Below are 15236 nucleotides of genomic sequence, written 5' to 3'. Positions count from 1 at the left end.
CTAAATACCAGATTGATCGTTTACAGAAAGTTCAGAATGCCGCGGCTAGAGTGATTTTTCGGATTGCGAAATTTGATCATATCACACCCGCTCTTATCGACTTACATTGGCTCCCAGTATCGTTTAGAGTTCAGTTTAAATTGCTTCTTCTTGTTTACAAGGCACTACACAACCAAAGTCCTTCCTACATAAATGATCTTTTATCCCTGAAACCAGCTACTAATTACGCTCTTCGTTCGTCTGCAAAATCTCTTCTGGTTGTTCCAAAAGTCAACTGCTCTACACTTGGGGATCGGGCCTTTGCTCATGCTGTACCTGTTTTATGGAACTCGCTGCCATTAACTATAAGAACAAGTAGCAGCCTCGCCATTTTCAAAAAGCAACTGAAAACATTTCTTTTTAAGAAAGCTTTTGACTTGTGGAAATAGTTTTAAAGTTTAGCATAGTTGTTGTAATAGTTTTAAAGTTTAGTGATTTCCATTTATTCATTTATTTTAACTTAATGTAAAGCGCTTTTGAGTATGTTTGTATAGTTCTAGCGCTATACAAGTCTATTATTATTATTATCATTATTATTATTTTAAGACTGAAAGAGTAGCCGATACCGCCTTACGCGCATCGTGATTTTCAGCCACTTTTCCTCGATTTGCCGGAACTTGGGGGATCATCTCCAGTTCCAGGGACTCTAAACTAACTCCTGATGGGCCTGGTTTGCAGTGAAATGTACACAGCAAAACTTTTTGAACGCTCACTTTCGAGCTTGTGGGCCGAAATATAGCCCCCTTTAACTTTAAGACTAAAAGAGTAGCCGAGACCGCCTTACGCGCATCGTGATTTTGACCAACTTCGGCTCGATTTCCGGGAACTTGGGGGATATTTTGCAGTCCTGGTGTCGTGTCTTTTGTATGCGTGTCGGGCGAAAATATTTTCAGAACGCCTGCTAGGACGTGAATTCGAATAATTGTCAAGTCAAATGAACATCTATCGAATAGAATATCAATAGAATCCGACTGATGTGATAAGTTTCGCGTCCACGTGACATTTTGTTTTGAATAAGTACGTTCAACTTTACTCTTTGAGAATTAGTATGTAAGTTAGTTCGCGAAGTTCGCGAGGAAGGTTTCGTAAGAGAGCTCAGAGAATTTCGAATCCAACGTAGATTGAGATGTGATGCGTAGAAACGCATATTAAGGCTAAGAGAAATTGTACGACGCTGTGGAACTCTGAGGTAAAGGTCAAGATTAAAACGTGGAGTTTTCATTCTTCAAAATCCTGCGGTTGAACAGATAATTTCTGCGAATGGAGCCGCACCGCTTGGCCGAAAGCGACGATGTTCGGGAACAAGGAGCGCCGAAAGAAAGGATTACTGTCTGGAAAAGGTCATTTATCGGAGCCATTTATCGGAGGATATTGAAAGAGTGAATGAAAGATATCGCTTCAATGATCAGACTTGAGCGTACGAAAGATACAGCTTTCTGATTGAGCAGTTCCTGACCCGTGTAGAACTTCAGAGTGGAGGAACAGGAGGCAGAGCGCTTCCAGCTCAGGAACCAGGTATTTCCGAAGAACGTGTTAGTTTTCCTAGAGATGCACAAAGTTCCGTTTTGACTGGTTCTCGAAAATCGAGACGTTCAAGTCGTAGTTCAAGTAGTGGTTCAAGATCACGTGAAAATGCTGCAGTAGAAAGCGTTTTGGCCGAAGCGAAATTGGCTCAGTTAAAGAGAGCTAAAGAGAGAAAGTTGAAACAGCAGCTGTTACAGTTAGAAAATGAGACAGCTGACGCCGAGGACGAGGCTGATTTAGCTCGGATAAAGACTCGTTTTTACGAACATTTGGATTTAGACAGGGGAAGCGAAGGGTCTGAAGAAGTGCCTATCGTCAACGAACCATCTACTGAGCCAGCTGCTTTGGAGAAGGTAGTCCAGTACTCTAATCCGCGAGTAAATGAGAAGCTTGAACCATTTATTCCTGAAACTTAGCTGAAAGGGTCTCAGCCGCGTACCAACGTTCCAGATCCAAGACTTCTTGAGGAGGTTCCAAGATCAGCATTAAACCCTAGGGCTCCTCCTTTTCCTCAGCCAGATGGTGAACGCGGAGCTTCATTTAAGGTTATTAATACTGACAGTACTAGTGTTCTCGAGAGTGTTGTCACTAATATGAACCTTATTGCTACGGGTGCGAGCTTGCCCCCCTTAGAGGTGGTAAAGTTTTCCGGAGATCTGTGTGAGTTCTTCAAATTCAAAACACGTTTCCATCAAATGGTGGAGTCTCAGAGTCTGTCTGACGCACAAAAGATGTCCCGTCTGCTGCAGTTTCTCGAGGGCAACGCAAAAAAGGCTGTAGCAGGATTCGAAGGCTCGCCTGGTGGAGTTAAGAAAGCCATGCGATTATTGGAGCTACGATTTGGCCAGCCACACATGATAGCCAAAGCATGTGTTGATGCTTTAATTGAAGGACCAAACATTTCAAACAGTGACAGAGAGGGCCTGAGAGAGTTTGCAGATTGTAGCAGAACCTTATACGAGACTCTGAAAGAAATGAACGCCCTGTCAGAAATGAACCTGTCGAACCTCGGAAGAACGTCCAGAAAGCTTCCAACTGTCTATCAGGCTAGATGGAGGGATGAAGTGCAACGGATCCGCGAGCGGGGGATGTTGCCGAGCTTTAAAGACCTTGTGGAGTTCGTAGAGAAACGCGCAGATGCTGTAAACGATCCAATCTTTGGACGAATTGGCGAAACAAGCAGAGCGGCGAATGTATCTGGCAAGAGAAATTCGAAAGTGCCTCCTCCGGGCAGAACTGACGGTAAAGTGACTGCGCTAGCAACGCAGCTTTCTCTGCCTGGCCAGAATGGTTCACGAGGTACAGGCCGCCCAGTTAAATGTATGAATTGCGAGGCATCCCACAAGTTGGCCGATTGCGATAAATTTAAGAACATGACTGTGAGACAACGACGAATCTTTGTTCGAGGTAGAGGTCTTTGTTTAAACTGCCTGAGGAAGGGACACTTCGTTTCCCAATGCCTTGCCAAATCGAAGTGCAACCTGTGCCCACAGAAACATCACCTCCTCTTGCCCAACGCCGCGTCGCAGTGTGTTGACCCCCCTTACCAAAGCCAAGACCAAGTCAAGGTAACCGCTAGCACTATGATGGGCGATGGTAGTACATTCTCCTCTAGTCAAAACCAGGACCATGTTAGAGTATCCGCGAACGTGATGACGGCCGATGGTGGTACCTCCGCTGCCTTCACCTGTGACCAAGCTACCAGTGAAACCCCAACGATCAGTACGGTGCATTTTGCCAAGTCCGCATCCTACAAGGCGTGCAGTCCGACGGCGTTCACCTCGCATAAAGTTGCTCTGCAAGTAGTCCCTGTAAGGGTGGAAGGAGAAAGTGGGAACTTAGTGAACACATGGGCGTTGCTCGATACGGGAAGCGAAGAGTCGTTTATTGCTAAACCTACCGCTGACAAACTGAAGTTGAGAGTGAAGAGCTTCGAGTCCTTGGCAGTTTGTACCTTGACTGGGGAGTCAACAGTACGTGCAGGCAAAGTGGACCTGGCAGTTTTACCAATGGAAGGTCCAGAAGGCCATCGAATTCAGATTAAGGATGTCAAGGTTTTTGAACGCCTTAATGTGAACATGTCTAGGCCGTAGGACCTGTGGAAATGGGAACACTTAAAGGACATACAGCCTCCAGAGAATAGTGGAGAAGAAGTTACGTTGCTAATAGGAGCAAATGTCCCTGAAGCCCAGATACAGGAGGAAGTTCGCGTTGGTGGAGCGGGAGAACCATATGCTGTTCGTACTCTACTTGGGTGGGCCATCATGGGTCCGCTTAATAGCAACATTAGAAGCCAATCTGACAAAGTAAATGTAAACTTTCTGAAGTATGGCAGCGAGATGTTAGACCAACAAATGAGTCAGTTTCTTGGTTTGGAGAACATTGATTCGATCAGCAGCAGTAGGAAAGGGATGTCAGTTCAGGATCGAGAAGCCTTAGGCAAGCTGAACAGTTCTGTTCGCCTAGTAGATGGCCACTACGAGGTAGGAATGCTGTGGAAGCACGAGAATCCGTGGTTCCCAAACAACCGAATGACCGCTGTAGCTAGACTTCGTGCCCTGAAAAGACGGCTGTGCACAGATGAGCAGTTGTGCTGTAAGTACCGGAGCTTTATGGATGACCTTTTGACAAAAGGATATACAGGAAAGTTGACGGAAGATGAGGCTGCGGCTCGAAGTCCCAGGACCTGGTACCTACCACACCATGGCGTCTTCCACCCACACAAGCCGGGAAAAATCCGAGTGGTATTCGATGCCGCACCATTCCATGATGGGGTCTCCCTCAACAGTCAGCTGAATCGAGGGCCAGATTTAACAAACAGTTTGCTTGGTGTGTTACTGAGATTCAGACAAGAACGCATCGTACTTGCAGCAGACATACAATCTATGTTCCTTCAGGTGAAAGTACCTCCCGTGGACGCCGACGCCCTTCGTTTCTTATGGTGGGAAGACGCTGATTTCCGTAAGCTTCCTGAGGAGTACCAGATGGTCTCTCACATTTTTGGTGCGAAAGATTCTCCGAGCTGTGCAAACTACTGTCTCAAAAGAACCGCTGACGATAACAAGAAGATCTTTAGCGAAGAAGCCGTTAAGTCCGTCGAAGAGGACTTTTACGTTGACGATCTGTTGAAGGCCGTAGAAACACCCAGCAAAGCGATTTCATTGGCACACGAATTGATGGCCCTACTGGAGAAGGGCGGATTTCGTCTAACTAAGTGAACGAGCAATAGTCGAGAAGAGTTAGCGAGCATACCCGAAGATAAACGAGCGCGGCCAACTGTAAACCTAGATTTGGATGAGTTGCCTATTGAGAGGGCGCTGGGTGTTCTGTGGAACGTCGGGAAAGATGTCTTCCAATTTGAAGTCTTCAAACCTGACAAACCAGTCACTAAACGAGGGATCCTGTCAGCTATCAGTTTCCTTTACGATCCTGTGGGTTTTGTCTGTCCAGTCGTGCTGGAAGCAAAGAAGATCATGCAGCGACTGTGGAAATTACAGTTAGGATGGGATGATCCTGTCCCAGAGTGTGAGCTTGCCCATTGGGAACGATGGAAGTCTGAGCTGTCCGTTTTGACGCAGGTGCAGATACCGAGATGCCATTTCCAGCTATGCGGAGAAGTCAAAGAAATCTCTCTTCATCAGTTCTCTGACGCGTCAGATGAGGGTTACGGCATGTGCTCCTATCTGCGGTTCGTCTATGAGGATGGTTCTATTCAATGTTCCTTCGTGACTGGCAAGTCAAAGGCGATGCCAGTGAGACCGATTTCAATCCCAAGACTCGAGCTGCAAACTGGAACGCTCTCTGCCAGGATTTATCAAGTTTGTCGAGAGGAGTTAACCTACAAGATTGAAAGAGTAGTATTCTGGACCGACTCTCAAACTACCTTGCAGTATATCAAGAACGAAAGTAAACGTTTTCACGCCTACGTAGCCAACAAGATTACTGAGATTCGTGAGATAACCAGCCTAGACCGATGGAGACACTGCCCAGGAAAATTGAATCCAGTCGACGACGCTTCCCGTGGTTTGAAGCCCCAGAAATTGACCGATCAGTATCGTTGGTGGAAAGGACCAGAGTTTCTATGGGAATCAGAAGAGAATTGGCCTCAAGCAGAGATTGGCGAAGTCTCACAAGACGATCCTGAAGTTCGGGATGAAGTGTAAGTTCATTCAATCAAGATTGAAAACCCTGACGCTGGACTCAACTCAGAAGCCCCATGCGTTTACAGGATGATGACTCACTATAGCTCGTGGTTAAAGTTGCAACGTTGCGTTGCTTGGCTAGTGCGCTTTTGCCATTGGCTAAAGAACCGGAAAACCTCTTCAAATACAGAAGCACTAACCATAGAGGAGCTACGTGAGGCAACCCTGCTAATCATGAGGTTAATTCAGGCTCAAAGTTTCGCTGAAGAGCTGAGAGACCTCAAAGCCAACAAGGATGTAAAGAGTTCCAGCAGACTTGCGAAGTTGAAACCGGTGCTGGCAGAGGCAGTTCTTCGTGTTGGAGGCCGGCTGGAGGAAGCAGTTGTACTGTCCTACCACGAAAAGCACCCGATCATACTCCCAAAGAAACACCACATTAGTCAGCTGATTGTTCGCTACCGTCACGAAAGTCTGGCCCATGCTGGTAGAGAGCAAACCCTAGCGCAGACGAGAAAAATGTTCTGGATACTCGGGGTCAGAGGTTTGGCGAAGAATATCATTAGAAGTTGCTTCAAGTGTCGCAGGATAAATGAGAGGCCAATGAAGCAGGTTATGGCTCCCCTTCCTAAAGAGAGATTGCAACCGTACAAGCCACCCTTTACATTCTCCGGTGTCGATTTCTTCGGGCCACTAATGGTATTTGGGGCCGCAGTTCAGCAAAACGCTAGGGATGTCTATTCACTTGTTTAACAACGCGAGCCGTTTTCCTGGAGCTAGTACCGTCATTGGAGACCGACGATTTCATCATGGCCTTGCGACAGTTTATCAGCCGAAGGGGACCTCCTGAGGAGATCAGATCGGACAGAGGTACTAACTTTGTTGGGGCGGAGCGTGAATTAAAAGAAGCAATTAGGGGCTGGAACAACACTAAGATCTACCAAGAATTGCAGCAGAAAGGAGTCAACTGGACTTTTCACCCTCCTAAAGCGGCGCACATGTCTGGAGTCTGGGAAAGACTGGTGCAGAGTGCGAAGAAGCACCTGAAGGTTATCGTGGGAGACAGATTGCTCAGTGAGATTGCGTTGCGAACTCTGTTCACCGAAGTGGAATTCATTATGAACAACCGCCCGATTGTAGCAGCGTCGGATGACCCTGCCGACTTGGAAGCGTTGACCCCCAATCACTTCTTGCTGCAAAGAAAGGTGGCTGGATTGCCTCCAGGGGTTTTCATCAGGGAAGACCATCTAGGCAGGAAGCAATGGAGAAAGATGCAATACCTGACCGACGTCTTTTGGAAAAGGTGGATTAGCGAATATTTACCGACCTTGTTCGAACGAAAAAAGTGGCTGAAGGATCAACGAAATGTTAGAGTGGGAGATATCGTGCTCATTTTGGAAGAGAATGTTCCCCGTGACAAGTGGAATTTGGGTCATGTAACAGAGGTCTTTGTGGGAAGAGATTCAAGAGTGCGATCCGCCAAGGTGAAGACTTCCAGCACGGAGTTATACCGCCCTGTTGTTAAGCTGTGTCTCTTGGATGGCTAGGACAGACACTTACCACGATTGGCAAACGTTTGGACTTTGACGTTTGCGGGGCCGCTGTCGTGTCTTTTGTATGCGTGTCGACCGAAAATATTTTAAGAACGCCTGCTAGCACCTGAATTCGAACAATTGACAAGTGAAATGAACATCCATCGAATAGAATATCAATAGAATCCTACTGATGTGATAAGTTTCGCGTCCACGTGATATTTCGTTTTGAATAAGTGCGTTCAACTTTACTCTTTCAGAATTAGTGTATAAGTTAGTTCGCGAAGTTCGCGAGGAAAGTTTCGTAAGAGAGCTCACAGAATTTCGAATCGAACGTAGATTGAGATGTGATGCGTAGAAACGCATATTAAGGCTAAGAAAAACTGTACGACGCTGAGGAACTCTGAGGTAAAGGTCAAGATCAAACCGTGGAGTTTTCATCCGGGGACTCTAAACAAACTATTCAAGACCTTGGTTTGCAGTGAAATGCACACAGCAAAGCTTTTTGAACGGTCACCTTCGAGCCTCTGGGCAAATATATAGCCCCACTTCACTTTAAGAATGAAAGAGTTGCCAAAACCGCCTTACGCGCATCGTGATTTTGACCAGCTTCGGCTCGATTTCCTGGAACTTGGGGGATATTTTCCAGTCCCGGGGACTCTAAACTAACTCCTGATGGCCTTAGTTTGCAGTAAAATGGACACAGCAAAACTTTTTGAAGGCTCACTTTCGAGCTTCTGGGCCAAAATATAGCCCCACTTCACTTTAAGACTGAAAGAGTAGCGGAGACCGCCTTACGCGCATCGTGACTTTGACCAACTTCGGCTCGATTTGCCGGAACTTGGGGGATATTTTCCAGTCCCGGGGACTCTAAACTAACTCCTGATGGCCTTGGTTTGCAGTGAAATGGACACAGCAAAACTTTTTGAACGCTCACGTTGGAGCTTCTGGGCCAAAATATAGCCCCAATTCTTTTTAACACTGAAAGAGTTGCGGAGACAGCCTTACGCACATCGTGATTTTGACCAACTGCGGCTCCATTTCCCGAAACTTGGGGGATATTTTCCAGTCCCGAGGACTCCAAATTAACTCCTGATGGTCTTGGTTTGCAGTGAAATGGACACAGCAAAAGTTTCTGAACGCTCACTTTCGAGCTCCTGGGCCAAAATATAGCCCCAATTCACTTTAAGACTGAAAGAGTAGCGGAGACCGCCTTACGCGCATCGTGATTTTGACCCACTTCGGCTCGATTTCCCGGAACTTGGGGTACTTCTTTCAGTCCCCTGGACTCTAAATTAACTCCTGTCGGCCTTAGTTTTAAGTGAAATGGAGACAAACAAAAGGAGCGCACAATCGGTGTCGTGCTTCTAGGCCGAAATATAGCCTCACTTCATTTCAAGACTGAAAGAGTAGCCCAAACCGCCCTACCCGCATCGTGATTTTGAGCAAATTTGGCTTAATTTGCTGTAATTTGGGGGATATTTTCCAGTCCCTGGGACTCTAAGTTAACTTATGATGGCCTTAGCTTTCAGTGAAATGGACACAGGCAAAAGTAGGGCACGCTCGTTGTCGAGCTTGTAGGCCGAAATATAGCCCCACTTCATTTTAGGACTGAAAAAGTAGCCGAGACCGCTTTACGCCCGTCATGATTTTGAGCAACTTTGCCTTGATGTGGCAAAAGTTCGGGGATATTTTTTAAGTACCGGGGACTCTAAACCAACTTCAAATGGCCTTAGGTTTCAGTGAAATGGAGACAGGAGCTTCTAGGCGGAAATATAGCCCCACTTCATTTCAAGACTGAAAAACGAGCCGAGACCGCAGTAGGTGCATCCGGATTTTAAGCAACTTTGGCTTGATTTGGCGGAACTTGGGGAACATTTTCCAGTTCCTGGGACTCTAAGTTAACTCCTGATGGCCTTAGTTTTCAGTGAAACGGACAGAGGCAAAAGGAGCGCAGGTTCGGTGTCGAGGTTCTAGGCGGAAATAGAGCCCAACTTCATTTTAAGACTGAAAAAGTAGCCGAGACCGAATTAAGCGCACCGTGATTTTAAGCAACTTTGGCTTGATTTGGCGGAACTTGAAATATATTTTCCAGTCCCGCGGACTCTAAACTACCTCTTGATGGCTTTACTTTTCAGTGAAATTGACACAGGCAAAAGAAGCGCACGCTCAATGTTGAGCTTCTTGGCCGAAATATAGCCCCACTTCATTTTAAGACTGAAAAAGTCGCCGAGACCGCCTTGCGCGCATCGTGATTTTGAAAACCTTTGGCTCGATTTGCCGGAACTTGGAGGATATTTTCCAGTCCCCGGGACTCGTAACTAACTCCTGATAGCCTTAGTTTTCAGTGAAATGGACACAGGAAAACGGAGCGCACGTTCGGTTTAAACCTTCCATACCGAAATATAGCCCCACTTTATTTTGACTGAAAAAGTAGCCAAGCCCGCCTTACACTCATCGTGATTTTGAGCATATTTGGGTCGATTTGCTGAAACTTGGGAGATATTTTCCAGTCTCAGAGACTCTAAACTAACTCCTGATGGCCTTAGTTTTCAGTGAAATGGACACGGGTAAAAGGAGCACACGCTCGGTGTGCAGCTTCTAGGCCGAAATATAGCCCCACTTCATTTTAAAACTGAAAGAATAGAGGAAACCGCCTTACGCGCATCGTGATTTTGAGCCACTATGGCTCGATTTGCCAAAACTTGGGGGATATTTTCCAGTCCAGGGGATTATCAACTACCTCCTGATGGCCTTAGTTTTTAGTGAAATGGACACAAGTAAAAGGAGCGCACTCTAGGTGTCGAGCTTCTAGGTCGAAATATAGCCCCACTTCATTTTAAACTGAAAGAGTAGTAGAGACCGCCTTACGCGCATAATGATTTTGAGCCTTTTTTCCTCGATTTCCCGGAAGTTAGGGGACATTTTCCAGTCCCAGTGACTGGAAAGTAACCCCTGATGGCTTAGTTTTAAGTGAAATGGACACAGGTAAAAGGATCGCACGCTCAGTGTCGAGCTTCTAGGCCGAAATATAACCCCACTTCATTTAAGAACTCAAAGAGTAGCCGAGACCGCCTTACGCGCATCGTGATTTTGAGCCACTATTGCTCGATTTGCCGAAACTTGGGCGATATTTTCGACTCCCGGGGACTCTAAACTAACTCCTGATGGCCTTAGTTTTCAGTGAAATTGACAGCGGCAAAAAGGAGCGCACGCTCGGTATCGAGCTTCTAGTCCGAAATAGAGCCGCACTTCATTATAAGACTGAAAGAGTAGCCAAGACTGCCTGACGCGCATCGTGATTTTAACCAACTTTGGCTGCAATTCCCGGAACTTGGGGGATATTTTCCAGTCCCGGGAACTCTAAACTAACTTATGGGGCCTTGGTTTGCAGTGGACATAGCAAAACTTTTTGAACCCTCACTTTCGAGCTTCTGGCCCGAGTTATAGCAGCACTTACCTTTAAGACTGAAAGAATAGACCAGACCGCCTTACGCGCATCGTGATTTTCACCAACGTCGGCTCGGTTTACCGGAACTTGGGGGATATTTTCTAGTTTAGGGGACTCTAAACTCACCTTGGTTTGGAGTGAAATGGACACAGCAAAACTTTTTGAACGCTCACTTTCGATCTTCTGGGCCGAAAAATAGCCCCACTTCACTTTAAGAGTGAAAGAGTAGCCCAGACCGCCTTACGAGAATCGTTATTTTGACCAACTTCGGCTCGATTTCCCGGAACTTGGGGATATTTTCCAGTCCCGGGGACTCTAAACTAACTCCTGATTGCCTTGGTTTGCAGTGAAATTGAGACAGCAAAACTTTTTGAATACTCATTTTCGAGCTTCTTTGCCGAAATATAGCCCACTTCCCTTGGAGACTAAAAGAGAAACCGAGACCGCCTTACGAAGATCGTGATTTTGACCAACTTCGGCTCGATTTGCCGGAACTTGGGGGATATTTTCTACTCCCGGAGACTCTACACTAACTCCTGATGGCCTTAGTTTTCAGTTAAAAGGACACAGCTAAAAGGAGCGCACGCTCGGGTCGAGCTTCTAGGCCGAAATATAGCCCCACTTCATTTTAACACTGAAACAGTAGCCGACACCGCCTTACATGCATCGTTATTTTGAGCAAGTTTCGCTCCTTTTGCCCAAAACTTGGGGAATATTTTACAGTCTCAAGGACTCTAAACTAACTCCTGACGGCCTTAGTTTTCAGTGAAATGGACACAGGTAAAGGCAGCGCACGCTCGGTGTCGAGCTTCTAGGGCGAAATATAGCCCCACTTCATTTTAAGACTTAAAGAGTAGCCCAGACCGCCTTACGCGCATCGTGATTTTGAGCCACTTTGGCTGGATGTCGGAACTTGGCGGATATTTTCCACTTCCGGGGATTCTAAACTAACTCCTGATCGCCTTAGTTTTCAGTGAAATGGACACAGGTAGAAAGAGCATGCCCTCGGTGTCGAGCTTCTAGGCCGAAATATAGCCCCACTTCATTTTAACACTGAAAGAGTAGTCGACACCGCCTTACATGCATCGTTTCCAGTGAAATGGACACAAAAAACACTTTTTCAACGCTCACTTTCGAGCTTCTTGGCCGAAATATAGCCCCTCTTCACTTTAAGACTGATAGAGTAGCTGAGACCGCCTTGCGCGCATCGTGATTTTGACCAACTGCGGCTAAATTTCCCGGAACTTGGGCGATATTTTCCAGATCTGGAGACCCTAAAGTAACTCCTGATTGCTTTGGTTTGCAGTAAATTGGACAAAGCAAGACTTTTTCAACGCGCACTTTGGAGCTTCTGGGCCGAAATATAGCCCCGCTTCACTTTGACACTCATAGACTAGCCGAGACCGCCTTACGCGCATCGTGCGCCTACCCAACTTCGCCTCGATTTCCCGGAACTTGGGGGATATTTTCCAGTCCTGGGGCCTCTAAACTAACTCCTGATGGCCTTACTTTTCAGAGAAATGGACACAGGCAAAAGGAGCGCACCCTCGGTGTCGAGCTTCTAGGTCCAAATATAGCCCCACTTCATTTTAAGGCTGAAAGAGTGGCCGAGACCGCCTTAGGCGCATTGTGATTTTGAGCAACTTTGGCTCGATTTGCCGGAACTTGGGGGATATTTTGCAGTCCCGGGAACTCTAAACTAACTCCTGATGGCCTTAGTTTTCAGTGAAATGGACACAGGGAAAAGGAGCGCACGCCCGCTGTCGAGCTTCTAGGTCGAAATATAGCCCCACTTCATTTCAAGACTGAATGAGTGGCCGAGACGCCTTACGCGCATCGTGATTTTGAGCAACTTTGGCTCGATTTGCTGAAACTTGGCGGATATTTTCTTCTGATTGCCTTGGTTTGCAGTGAAATGGACACAGCAAAACTTTTTGAACGCTCGGTTTCGAGCTTCTCGGCCGAAATATAGCCCCACTTCACTTTAAGAATCATAGAGTAGCCGAGACCGCCTTGCGCCCATCGTGATTTTGTCCAACTTGGGCTCGATATCCCGGAACTTGGGGGATATTTTCCAGTCCTGGGGACTCTAAACTACCTCCTGCTTCCCTTGGTTTGCAGTGATATGGACACAGCAAAACTTTTTGAACGCTCACTTTCGAGCTTCTGGGCCGAAATATAGCCCCATCTCTCTTTAAGACTGAAAGAGTAGCCGAAACCGTCTTACGCGCATCGTGATTTTGACCAAGTTTGGCTCGATTTCCCGGAGCTTGGAGGATATTTTCCAATCCCGGGGACTCTAAACTAACTTTTGATGGCCTTGGTTTAAAGTGAAATGGACACATGTAAAACGATCGCACGCTCGGTTTTGGTCTTCTAGGAAGAAATATAGCCCCACTTCACTTTAAGTTTAAAAGAGTAGTTAAGACCGCTTGGCGCGCATCGTGATTTTGACCAACTTCGGTTTGATTTCCCGGATCTTGGGGGATATTTTCCAGTCCCAGGGACTCTAAACTAGCTCCTGATGGCCTTGGTTTGCAGTGAAATGGACACAGGAAAACTTTTTCAACGCTCACTTTCGAGCTTCTGGACCGAAATATAGCCCCACCTTACTTTAAGACTGATAGAGTAGCCGAGACCGCCTTACGGCCATCGTCATGCTGACCAACTTTGGCTCCATTTCCCGGAACTTGGGGGATATTTTCTAGTCCTGGGGAGTCTAAACTAGCTCCCGATGGGCTTGGTTTGCAGTGAAATACACACAGGTAAAACGATCGCACGCTCGGTTTTAAGCTTCCAGGCCGTAATATAGCTCCCCTTCACTTAAAAACTGAAAGAGTAGCCGAGTCCGCCTTGCGCGCATCGTGATTTTGACCAACCTCCGCTCGATTTCCTGGAACCTGGGGGATATTTTCCAGTCCCGGGGACTGTAAACGAACTCCTGATGGCCTTGGTTTGCAGTGAAATGGACACAGGTAAAACGATGTCACGTTCGGGTTAAAGCCTCTAGGTCGAAATATAGCCCCACTTCAGTTTAAGACTAAAAGAGTAGTTGAGACCGCCTTGCGCGCATCCTGATTTTGACCATCATCGGCTTAATTTCCCGGAACTTGGGGGATATTTTCGAGTCCCGGGGACTCGAAACTAACTCCTGATGGCCTTTATTTTTCAGTTAAATGGACACAGGAAAACGTTTTGAACGCTTACTTTCCAGCTTCTGGGCCGAAATATAGCCCCACTTTACTCGAAGACTCATAGAGTAGCCGAGACCGCCTTCCACGCATCGTGTTTTGACCAACTTCGGCTCGATTTCCCGGAACTCGGGGCATATTTTCCAGTTCTGGGGTCGCTAGACTAACTCCTAATGACCTTGGTTTGCAGTGAAATTGACACATCAAAACTTTTTTAACGCTCGGTTTCGAGCTTCTGGGCCGAATTATAGCCCCATTTCACTTAAGAGTCCCTGTCCATAAAAATGTAAAATAACTCGGCAAGGGTCGAAAATTCGATTTCGCTCATATTCCTATGGTAGATAGGTTAGGGCATGACAAAAACTACTGGATAGTTTTTTTGGCAAAATATCCTTTTATTTCAAAGAAATATGCAAATTACCAAATGCCGTTAAAATCGTCATTTGACACACCATTTTGTTAAACAAGTTTGAGAGCTTCGCATGCAAAACCACATCATTCTTCCGTCTTTAAAACACTCAAATATTTTTGTGCAATGTTTAATTGTGTACTGGGTTGATTTTAGGGAATGTTGCGGTTTTTGTTGGGTGTAAAATAATTAAATTTCGAAGACATGTATTTCATTTACTTAAAAGTACTTCCTAAAAATAATTGATTTTCACCATGTGCGAAACCTTCAAATGGATTAAGCTTCTGGTGGTTGAATCGCAGAAGGATGGTCTACAGATTCCTGTAAAAATTTCTTTGGGCAAATGATTGTGAGCGACGGAGAGCTTTTCAAAGTACGTTAAAAATGCAGATATTTGACCGTCCGTCGTCAAATTTCAATTTACGGGTTAGACATATATTTTAGCACGCGCCACATGTCTTGAGCTATATTAAGTTGAAATAGACACAGAGCTGATAATTTCGAAATGTTCTAACCTTATTTGCTGTAAAAGGCAGGTCCAAAAACCTATTTGACGTGTTTCCGTCACCATTCGTCGCACATAAAGCAGAAGTTTGCTTTTGTTTACACAACGTCCGATGTACATCGCCAACTGTCAACTGATTTAATGGTCGAATACCATGAGTCTATGACCCTCTTTCGACACATATGATCACCACTGCATCTGAGTCAAAAACGGCTAAGTGATTTGTAGATAGTTGTCTGCTTTGCACTCCACCAAAACATTACGTTTGATCATCGTTTGGTCTATTGCTGCTTGAATCCTTGCTTGCAGCGGTTCGTTGTTTGTTCGTCACGCAATGCTGTCATTCCATTTTAGGGGGTAAGGGTAGGACAATTTCTATTCTAATACGTAAGGGTCCGTAAGGCTTGGAACCACAGGGAGCACACAATCTTGTTGAGTAGGAAGAG

General features: G+C 46.1%; 4 protein-coding genes across 4 annotated transcripts; all 4 read left to right on the top strand.

Moving 5' to 3' along the window:
• Positions 1–3827: 3827 nt before the first annotated feature.
• On the top strand, positions 3828–4781 carry LOC145495778 (uncharacterized). The gene has a single exon (XM_081475367.1). The coding sequence runs from the start codon at positions 3828–3830 to the stop codon at positions 4779–4781; it is 954 nt and encodes a 317-aa protein (XP_081331493.1).
• Positions 4782–5036: 255 nt separating this feature from the next.
• LOC145495777 (uncharacterized) lies at positions 5037–5726 on the top strand. The gene has a single exon (XM_081475366.1). The coding sequence runs from the start codon at positions 5037–5039 to the stop codon at positions 5724–5726; it is 690 nt and encodes a 229-aa protein (XP_081331492.1).
• A 213-nt stretch (positions 5727–5939) lies between these two features.
• Positions 5940–6455, top strand: LOC145495776 (uncharacterized). The gene has a single exon (XM_081475364.1). The coding sequence runs from the start codon at positions 5940–5942 to the stop codon at positions 6453–6455; it is 516 nt and encodes a 171-aa protein (XP_081331490.1).
• Positions 6456–6511: 56 nt separating this feature from the next.
• LOC145495775 (uncharacterized) lies at positions 6512–7249 on the top strand. Its single transcript, XM_081475363.1, has one exon. The coding sequence runs from the start codon at positions 6512–6514 to the stop codon at positions 7247–7249; it is 738 nt and encodes a 245-aa protein (XP_081331489.1).
• The last annotated feature ends 7987 nt before the right edge of the window (positions 7250–15236 follow it).

The sequence above is a fragment of the Orbicella franksi genome, chromosome 8 (genome assembly GCF_964199315.1).
Source record: "Orbicella franksi chromosome 8, jaOrbFran1.1, whole genome shotgun sequence".
Lineage (NCBI taxonomy): Eukaryota > Metazoa > Cnidaria > Anthozoa > Scleractinia > Merulinidae > Orbicella > Orbicella franksi.
This window is presented reverse-complemented; position numbering and strand designations above follow the sequence as displayed.

Excerpts from the sequence above, each read along its gene's own strand:
- LOC145495777 (XM_081475366.1), top strand. The coding sequence starts at position 5,037 with ATGCAGCGACTGTGGAAATTACAGTTAGGATGGGATGATCCTGTCCCA.
- LOC145495776 (XM_081475364.1), top strand. The coding sequence starts at position 5,940 with ATGAGGTTAATTCAGGCTCAAAGTTTCGCTGAAGAGCTGAGAGACCTC.
- LOC145495778 (XM_081475367.1), top strand. The coding sequence starts at position 3,828 with ATGGGTCCGCTTAATAGCAACATTAGAAGCCAATCTGACAAAGTAAAT.
- LOC145495775 (XM_081475363.1), top strand. The coding sequence starts at position 6,512 with ATGGCCTTGCGACAGTTTATCAGCCGAAGGGGACCTCCTGAGGAGATC.